Here is a 10960-nt window from a genome sequence, read left to right as displayed (position 1 = left end):
AATTGAAAAATGGTTTTGAAGTTATAACTTATACCTTTCAATCCACTATGCATCTCGCATTTTATTCTAACTTATTTTGTATTATCGGTTTTTTTATAAGAGCATTTTTTACTTTGTAGCTTAAATAAGTTGAAAATATTATTTCATTTATAACATTTATTTTAGTATTCATGAACTAAATTATTTTGTTTTAGAGAAAGACCTACGACGTATGTATATGGAGACAACCAATTAAATATTTTCAACACATTAAAAGTTTAATTTTAATTAAAATTTAATCATAAATTATACCACGAGTAAGCATAAATACCAGTGTTGTGATAACTGAATCGGACCGGGCGATCTGATCGGTTTGACCACTGATTGGACATGAAAACGACTCTAATTTGTAGTTTTAATGGAACGAGGGTTGAACCGCTTTGAACCAATGTTATGAAACCCGAGGCGGACGTCAAACTAGTAGAGGTCTAGTATTCGGTTTAACCGGTTTAATCAGTTTAAACAATCACATAGTTGTCCTAGTCATCCCAACATCATCCATTTAGATTTATGTTTTGATTTTAGTCCTATAAATTAACAATTTTGATTTCAATCGCTATAAATTAACTAGTTTTGATTTCAATCGCTATAAATTAACTAGTTTTGATTTCAATCGCTATAAATTAACTAGTTTTGATTTTAGTCCCTAATTTTTGGAATGGAATATATTAGTAATGGAGTGTTTGTTTCTTGGTTAACATGGACATTGCCACATGTTAGTCACATCATTTTCCATCTACAAAGAAGGACAGGAACCAATTGCAAAATGACTAAAACAAAAAAAAGTCAGAGACCAAAATTATATTAAGTATATAACACACATATATAGTTACTGACTTTGAGATTTAGAGCATTACACATTTGCACCTTGATACGAAATTATACCAACATGCTTATCAATTATATATGTGTATGCATAGATAGGAAAGCATTGTCTGTGTTGTCCAAGTTTGCTATTATACATGTTAATGATTAGAAATCATTTGATCGTATGATTATTTTAAAAAGTCATGTGATTATAATTTTTTCTATGTAACACGATGATGATATATGGTATTCCATTCTTGGTAAAATTGTTTACACTAATTTCCTTTTCAAGATGTAAGGTTCTGTCTTTGTCTACAATTCTTGAAGGGTGTGGTGTGGTGCTTGATCACTGACCTTTAGAAGATATTGAAGTTATAGACCCCACAACTTGGTGTGGAAAAGAGATAAGATATGAATGAGGGATGGGATAACTTTCTTGGGTGTAGTGCAAACCCACTTGTGTCTAATACATCAGGAATATATATATAGATATTGTATAGAAATATATCAATTTATTCTAGGAGAGGCTTTAGATTTGGTGAGTTTGTTACTGTTGAAATTTTGTACTGCTACTGCCAAGTCCCAAGTTATTGGTATAGGTTTAGTGGCATAATAATATAGTGGGTCAGATAAAGCACCCTGGATATTGAGATTATTTGGTTTGATCCTTGGTACAATGTTACCATGTAACAAGGGTTACATGTTTGAGTCATGGAATCTATCTCTTGCAAATTATAAGATTGTTTACTATAAATCTGTATAATGGGTAATCTTTCATAGAAGCTTATGTATGGCAGGAACGTTATAGTACTAGATTTTCTGTTTTGTTTATCAGGGTAGTGAAACTGCTTGATTGGCGTTTTATGATGGAACTTTATAATCATTCACTTTCAATATGGAGGATGCTGGTGCCATTGTCAATTTCAGCAGCTTTTTCTAAGCATGCCTTGATAGCTTGATGTGAATTTTTATGTCTATTCGGATTGGTTTCAGCTCACTATTTATCATGAATAAACTATGATTTGAGCATTGTTGACCAAATCTTCCAGTTTATGAGATTGACTGAAGTAAAGGGTGTATTATCCGTACAGAAGTATTGCTTATTCAGTCTTTTATTAGCTAGCCACCCCTCACATGGGTTTGGGATGAGTTTCACTATCTGTGTCTTTCTCAAAAAGTTAGTATGGGCTATGCTGACTATGCATTTTATAAGGTATGGTAGAAAAACAAAATGTAGAAAGGAGAGTCACAATCCAGTAGTATTATTTTAATAACCTAAATTTAATATTTTTTACAACAAATCAAACTATGTTAATATGTCATGATTAATTGGGCTTAATAAAGGTGAAGTTGGTGTTTTAGCTAGAAATGACAGGGAAGATTCTGAAATGTGGTGGCTCTATTTCACTAACTTATATCAGTCTCTTTCCATCCATGAAAAGGTGGTTATTCTAGAAGGCTTAAACATTGCTAAAGACTTTGGCTGGCAAAATATTATTGTTGAATCTGATTGTAAGGTTGATATTGATGCTATTAGCTCAGGTCAAAATGGTTTATCTGAGTTTTGATGGCATCATAAAAATCAATAGGGAGCTAGCTAAATCTTTTCAGAATTTCCTTTTCTCCTTTGTTTACAGGGTAGGCAATATGGAGGCTCACCAATCACCATCTTGCAAGATGGGCATAGCATGTTTCTGTGGACAGGGTTTGGTTTGACAACCCCATGCCTTTTCTTTTCTAATCTACGGGAACACATTTCTTGTCTCAAAAGTTATCACTTCATTTGTTACTTCTCATGATTTGTCAGAAAAAAGTTAATTATTACATTTTTAACTTAAATATATATTTTTCAACAAATCACAATAAGCTACACATGAACTAACACATTTTAGGACCACTGATATGCTCATGTAATTTACACTTTTTGGAAATTGTTTATTGGAATTATACTTTCTTTTGAAAAATCAAATTATCTTTATATCTCTTCTCTTCTTTTATATCTATGTATATAAAAACTTTCAAAAATCAAAAGGATAATTAAAAATCATCACGATTTGATTGTATATTAAAAGGGTTTGGCTACCCTTAAAAGTCGTGTATTTAAATTTTAAAACTCAGCATTTGAAGTTTTCTAAGATCAACTTTTCACTTTTGATTTCTTATTCATTAAGGCTTTTAGAAAATATGATGACATTATAATTTAGTCATCTCAGATTTCATACTATTCATTTTTTTCTTCCTATTTATATCTAACAACATACCAACAGGGTTTCAAACCATATTTGTGATTGTGGTTGGATTGCAGCTATTACAAGCTGACATGAATCAATTATAGTGAATGTAGTTCACAATTATGATCTAATATGATTACCACAGACAAAATAATTGAAATATTGCAATGCAATCAATGATTTTAAACCTTGAATACTATCTGTAAGAAAGGGGTCATTATGCCTATGTGGTATCAGGTTTCAGAGAGCAGTGTTATTGTTGTTACTTTGCTCATACCCTGTATAAATATCTAGCTATGGATATATTCTAGTTTGAACTCTCACGTCAGATATGAAAGGATGAGTTGAAGAATTTATAAGTAAAAAAATTCATAAAATCATTATAAGGTTTTAGTTTAAGAGGTGACATTCTATTTGTGTTTCTTCATTCTTCTCATGCTTAGTAATAATGAAACTGTGAAGCAGGTTAGAGGAGAATCTCAAGTTGTGGACAGATCCAACAATATTTGTATAGTTGCTGATGCAATGACTCTACATACATTCAATGGCTAGCTTAGCAACTTTATGGCTAAGAGAGTTGTCAAGTTATACTTAATAGGAATTTAGTGCAGATACAAGTGCATGATTGGTTCATATATATAGTTGATCATTTTTTAGTTATTATTTGAAGACTTTACTTTAGGAGAAAGACTTGAGACATATGTATGTGGAGACAACCAATTAAATCTTGTCAATATATTAAAGTTTTAATTTTAATTAAAATTTAATCATAAATGATAGCATTAATAAGCATAATTACACTTATCTCTAAATGTAACATATTATATGTGTCTTCATACAACTTTTTTCTCATTTTAATAAATCTAATTCATTGTAGGCAATCTATCCAATGATGAATTTCATAAGCAAAGTGCAAGGTTAATCAGTCAACCTAGTAACTAGGTTTCAATGCTGGACAAGAAAAGTACAATTGTACAAAATAAGGGAAGTATAGTATTTATGTAATATCACTATAAATATTTATATCATTCAACATGTGTTTGAATTTTTAAAGAGCCAATAATGATTAAATACAAATGATGAACGACATGTAATAGTATATAAAACTCATATACTGTCAATGTATACATTTTTTTCTTCAATTGAGATATGATAAGGTTCATAATGCCTAAAACAGCTTATTATGGCATTATAGACCAAGAAGTGGACCTAGTGCACATGATGTTTGGGCCATAGGTTTGAGGGTATAATCTACTATGTGTTTTATGAGAAGCAGAACCAAATGTAACTAACTATGTGACACCTCAAGTCACTTATGCTTGCATCCCACTAGCCATTTTATGCACCATAGTTATTTGATTTAACTCCATTTGTCCCTTTTGCACATGAATTCCAGTGATCACATGAGTTGGTTCTCACGTTCATATTATCATTTTGTTCCTACTTCTACCCTTCTGCCCCACCCACATGCCTCTATTAATTCCTCTCCATGCTTCCTCTTTGGAAGCAATGCCCCTTTTCAATCTTCTATCCGAATTGGTTTCAATACATTTACTCTTCATTCTAATATTGAACTGTTTGATAAAATTAGTTGATTACATAAATCTAAAATAAAACAAAATGTTTATAAATCGTATACTTATTACAATATAAGAAAGCCTTCATTTGCACTTATAGAAAGCACTTGAAGATGGAGTTCATAGCATTGTTTCTCACAATCATAGGGGTGACCTCAGGGCTTGGTGGTATATATGGCTAAGAGCAGAAAAACCATGTTGCAAAGGGAAAAGTAATAGAGGTCAAGTTCAAAACTAACAACCCAAAAGGAAATGTTACAAATACAAACCACCATGACAAGAGTAACGGAATAAAGATCTGTTGTCTCAAACCATGTTCCGGACAATTGAAAATATACCATGTTAATTAAAATTTTTTTAATATTCATCACTTTTTTTAATTTTGCTTAAATATCATTGGTTTGGAATTACAGATCCTTGTCACAAATTTTCTCCATAAGACTGGGAATAGAAACAAAGATGGCAAAGCTCAAACGTATAGTAGTAGGCCATGCATGAAAGCTACATAGACGTGGATAACAAGTATTGTTAAGGTTTCTCCAAAGTAATCTTGTTTTAAAGTGAATAAGTTACAGTGTATTGTCATTAACTTTAAGTACATAATACACTTTTATTTACTCACTTCAAAAATGTACTTTAGAGTAACTATTCACTTCTAAGCATAGTTTGCATATGATGATATATTATCTATGGGTTATGTTGTATTATATGGTACCTTGGCTTAAATTGTACAAATTGCTGGCATATAAAGGAGCTTCTGATAGGGGTTATGTAACTGCATTAAGAACTAGTTTACCAAAGAACTTGAACATATGGAACAAAGGGTTCCCAGTTCTCAATGGCCATGAAAGAGTGCCACAGATATTGACAGAAACAAAACTTCATTTCTTTTCATTAACCATTAGAAACAGAATTCTAGTTACAGAAGCTGAGTCTAAAAGACTTTTAAGGTTGCATAGTTGTTGAGAAGTCAATAAAGCTCATGTACTTAAGCTCTTGTTTTGGCTCTACAACTATTACAAGTTTATAACCATAGTTTATCCTTCAATCCCTTTATCTCCAACTGACTCGCCATTAGGCGTCAAACCCCGAATCTTGACATCATAGTAAACTTCTTCAACTTTTCGTAGGTCATATTTCATGCCTGACAATGGTGGAAAGGGTAATCCAAACAGATAGTGAGTTAATATAAATCCGTTCTGAAAACAGAATATATGCAAACTGTGCAAATGAAACTTTACTAGGTAGAAGCAAAAGAAAGGAACTGCATATATGCTTTAATCTTCTTTGCTAGAGTAGTGGATGGAGGGTAGGGTATAGTAAAGGAAGACAGGTTTGGAATGATAGAACCTGCTTAGTTTACAAAACATTTTTTGTTCTCATTTCCATTTTTTAGAAATCATTACAAGCATGCAACATTGTTTTCATTTTGTTATCAAATATTTACACAAGAAACAGTTAAAGAAACATTTCTTTATGTTTTCAGTGTTTCATATACAAACCTTTATAACATGAAAACAAGGCAACATGCTTGTAGTTATCAATAAACACACAAAATGAAAATAGAAAATGTTTAACAGAGAATATTCCTTAAAAATGATAAATAAACCTAGAAAATTTAGAATGCAATGATAGCAGCATTGTCTGATGAGTGATAACAGTAACAAAGTTATAACAGGAAAGGAAAAAAATAATATATAGGTACAAGTAATAGCATACCATCAAACTTTTTCCGCAGAAAATCATTTCGAAGATTAAGCAAGCGGAACGCAGCATGGAGATCTGTTAAGAACTTTAAGACCTTCCTTGGACAATCATAGTCCCCAGCTGTTACTTGATTCACCACATACCTTGGCTGCAAAGTAGTGTGCAACAACCATTACATGTATTCCTTAAACATAACAAATAGCATGATAATCTATTGTGCCCTGTGTTGAGTGTAGTGAAGTATCTCCTCCGACCCACAAGTTAAGAAGAAAAAGAGTTCTTACCAATTCATTGGACATAAAACAAACACCTGCATGACAAAATTGTATCTCTATCAGTATGTGAAGCAAAAGTATGAAACATGAATTGGCTACACTGCTACAGTATTCTATGGTTGACAAAAACTAGACCTATTGGCCCAAAATCAAAAGGTGGAAATGTGAGGTCACCAGATTTTTGTTGACTTCGTCAAATTAAAATGCAAAGAGATTAAACATTATGAATTATAAACATATTCTGTAAGCCCTAATGACTAAATATGTAAGACATGGTTATCACGTTTCTTTGCCATATAAGCACTACTGGTTCAAAATTCTAACTTCATCCTGATTCTTCATAAACCTATCATTTTTAAATTGTTCTCTACTCAATGAAAGAAGTTAACCTAATAAAATCTGAAGAGCATCACAAGCTCACAACTAATGATCATTACAAAGAAAAATTAATGCAAGTACATACTTAGAGCACTGACCTATTAGGTAGTCTTCAACATCTAGACCAAACTCCGAATTATTCACTGCAAATGATTAATAAGAAACATAAAGAACATATAAATCTCATGACAACTAGGAATGAGCACAAAGCAGAAGTTAAAATTGTGGCCGAAAGAGATTACATCTTCATGCACATATTCTGAGCCACAAGAGACATGAAGGTATGACACATATAAGAGATACATAAAAGAATCATATAATCAACAGTAAACTGTTTGTATTAACTTAAGAAGTTCATTACAATCATAAGCTCAAGAATTTACAGTAGTTATTCGTCTTAGTGTTCCAGAGATAAAAAGTTAAAAACAGTATTGAAAGATATTAAAAAATTAACTATCCAAAAGAATTTCTAAACCATGACCTAATGGTACTCTACATAAGGTTAGACTCTTAAATGTAAAACAGTGAATTCATATGTATTTACATTGATGGAAAAATCAACATTTCAGAAACTTATAACATAAAAGGACCTACACAGCATATTATATATCCCCCATGCATATGGTATTCATCACAACAACCATGTGAAAGCCGTACATCTAATATTGACTGCTATGTTCTTCCCTTATGTATGAGATTCCTTTTATTTCTCCTTCTCCCTTTTCATAAAGTTTGGATTATAATGAGGTATACACACTACGCGCTTCAATACTATGACTAAAGAAGAAACCCAATCAGCATGGCATACAATAGCTTATTTCCCCTACTACTTAGTACTTCATAATGTATAAAAGTGGTAATGATATTAAGAAATTTATTCATAATGTCCTAAAGAGTATAAAGGCATACACCCAAGTTTTTCCTCGGCTTCTTTGTGCTCAAGAAGGCTTCCTGTTTCAAGCCAGTGAATAAAAGTAAGGATCGAAACTACAGACTGTGTCTCACTCCTCCAATCACCATAGTACCTACATCACATGGAAAAAAAGTAACTTAGTAACCACAAGAAAACTAGCAAATTAGGAGACAGAGAGCACATAAGTTACTTTAAACTTTTATGTTCCGGGTAAAGGAAATCCCTTTAAACTTTAATCACCTATAGTATTGCCCAGAGCAACCTCCAAGAATTTGAGCAAGTTGCTTGTACTTCTCCTTTAGCACAACAATCTGAGACTTAGCCTTCTCTAAAAGCTCTATTGAAATGGTAAAAAAAATCACATATATATGAGATAATGAAAAAAAATAGGCAAAAGAAAAACTATAAAAAAAACATCATCCACTACACCCTTCCAAATTCAGCACACAATTACTTTTCGGTTATCTCAAAAAACTCCCAATAAAATTAGGAAAGGCAATTCTACTATCACAATTAGTAAATGGAAAATTTTGTTGACAACATCAACATGCAGCAGATAATAAAATTATCTGCACTACATCACAAAATGCAATTCTACTAAGCTTCCCATATTTAAGTTTTTTTCTCCAAAAACATAAAAGGTTTATTTTCATTAATAATAACTTATGGGACTTGGACATTTGTTTAGTTGGATTTTTACTGGAAAGCTGAAGCTGAAAAAAGAAGCTGAAATTAGCATTTTTTCAGAAGCTTTAATTTTCGGCTTGACGAAAAAATAACTTTTTAAGCCTAAAAATGGTCCTAAGCTTAAAAAAACACTTCTACGATAACAAATTTTGCCAAAAACCACTTTGATAAAAAGCACTTATTTTTTAAGCTTAAACAAGCTGGTCCTAAACTTGATTCAACTCCAAAACCTTCTAAACAAAAACCCATTTTACCCACAGAGAAAACCCCACTAACAAAAACGGGTCAAAAACACAAATACATGAAAATGGAGGGGTTAAGAAAAAAGAACGGTGCTTTAGTACCACTGATGGAGCGAGATTGATGAACAAGAAGAAGTGTAGCATACATGACCCTAGTTGTGGATTCAATCTCCGAAACCACACTTCGAATTCGTTCTCTCAAGGTTCCAGATTCTTCTAGCTCGGTTCTGAAGGCCTCGAACTGTTTCTCGAGCGAATGTGATGGCGCGTAGCTGTCACCGTCCGCCATTGACGAGGAGGAGAAGGAAGAAACGGGGTGTGAGCGACGAAACGTTTCGAAGGTGAGATTTGGGAGCGAAACGAGGATGAAGGGGTTAGGGTTTAAGGAGAAACGTGAAGAGGTGAAAGTGTGGAAAGCGTTTCGAAACGCTGGTTTTATATATTGCATGCTTTTAGTATTCACGAGTGTGTTAGCAGTGGAAATTGAAAAATGGTTTTGAAGTTATAACTTATACCTTTCAATCCACTATGCATCTCGCATTTTATTCTAACTTATTTTGTATTATCGGTTTTTTTATAAGAGCATTTTTTACTTTGTAGCTTAAATAAGTTGAAAATATTATTTCATTTATAACATTTATTTTAGTATTCATGAACTAAATTATTTTGTTTTAGAGAAAGACCTACGACGTATGTATATGGAGACAACCAATTAAATATTTTCAACACATTAAAAGTTTAATTTTAATTAAAATTTAATCATAAATTATACCACGAGTAAGCATAAATACCAGTGTTGTGATAACTGAATCGGACCGGGCGATCTGATCGGTTTGACCACTGATTGGACATGAAAACGACTCTAATTTGTAGTTTTAATGGAACGAGGGTTGAACCGCTTTGAACCAATGTTATGAAACCCGAGGCGGACGTCAAACTAGTAGAGGTCTAGTATTCGGTTTAACCGGTTTAATCAGTTTAAACAGTTAAACCGTCCGGTCTGACCGGGTGATCCATACATAATTAATAATTTTTATCTATAAATATATAGTTATATATATAAATGTAAAACTTTATATAATTAATAATTAAGTATAATTATATTGAAGTAATAACACCTTCATATTTTCTTAGACGGTAGTAAAACAAAATATTAGAGCAATGTTCCATTTTTTAAAGTGAACCGTCCGGTTAACTTCCCGGGTTAATTTAGTTTAACCGGGTTTAACACGGTTGAACCAGAATTTCCCCGGTTCAAAGCGGTCCAACTTTCATTCGGTTAAGACTGCAATACATAACCATTTTCAAGTCCGGTCAGCGATCAGATCGGTCGGACCGTCCGGTCCGGTTCTCACAACACTGCTTTGAACCAGAGAAATTCCGGCCTGGCCGCGTTAAACCTAATTGAACTAGAATAACACGGGAAGTGAACCTGATGGTTCACTTAAATTTTAAAAAAAAATACACACTACTTTTTTTATTTACTCAGGTCCAAAAAAGATGGAAATATGTTATTTCAATATAATTATACATAAATACTAATTATATAAAATTTTGTATTTATATATTACTACATATTTATATATATAAATGATAAATTATATATGAAATCGTCTGGTCCAACCGGACGGTTTAACCGGTTAAACCTAATATGAGACTTCTTCTGGTTTGATGTCCGGCTCAGATTTCACAACATTGATAAATACACTTGTCTCTAAATGTGAGTGTTATACGTGTCTTTATGTAAGTTTTTCTCTTTGTTTTAAGACCAACAAGATATTGGTCTAGTGGTGTAAGGTCCTACTGGATCCCCAAAGTCAAATATTCGATTCCTGTGAGCGACACTTGTTGGAAGCGGTAGCCACGAAACCCAAAATATGTTAGTTCCTTACCAAAAAGATAAATGGATACCATCAGTAGTACTAATTGTTTTTACAAAATTTAAGTAAATAATATACCTTGATACAATGATATAAAAACTGTACCGTACCGGCTGGTTCAAATGGAAAATCGGCGAACTGGACCCATAACCGGTACGATACATAAGTTGAACCGACCAAGTATCTAAACAGGACAAAACTGGTCAAAAACCGGTGAACTCGCC

General features: G+C 32.5%; 1 protein-coding gene across 1 annotated transcript; it reads right to left on the bottom strand.

The window, feature by feature from the left end:
* On the bottom strand, positions 5522-9337 carry LOC109333617 (translin-like). Its single transcript, XM_019569139.1, has 7 exons — positions 8959-9337; positions 8168-8264; positions 7924-8039; positions 7113-7157; positions 6646-6671; positions 6374-6509; positions 5522-5798 (listed from the first exon to the last, which is right to left on the bottom strand). Exons 1-7 carry the CDS (start codon positions 9302-9304, stop codon positions 5692-5694), a joined length of 873 nt encoding a protein of 290 aa, XP_019424684.1. The 5' UTR covers positions 9305-9337; the 3' UTR covers positions 5522-5691.

This window comes from Lupinus angustifolius, chromosome LG19 (assembly GCF_001865875.1).
Source record: "Lupinus angustifolius cultivar Tanjil chromosome LG19, LupAngTanjil_v1.0, whole genome shotgun sequence".
Taxonomy (NCBI): Eukaryota; Viridiplantae; Streptophyta; class Magnoliopsida; order Fabales; family Fabaceae; genus Lupinus; species Lupinus angustifolius.
This window is presented reverse-complemented; position numbering and strand designations above follow the sequence as displayed.

Coding starts and splice junctions, on each gene's coding strand:
- LOC109333617 (XM_019569139.1), bottom strand. CDS start 9,304: ATGCAATATATAAAACCAGCGTTTCGAAACGCTTTCCACACTTTCACC. Junction 8,265..8,958: donor TCAATCTCGCTCCATCAGTG/GTACTAAAGCAC, acceptor CCATTTCAATAG/AGCTTTTAGAGAAGGCTAAG. Junction 8,040..8,167: donor TGCTCTGGGCAATACTATAG/GTGATTAAAGTT, acceptor CATGTGATGTAG/GTACTATGGTGATTGGAGGA.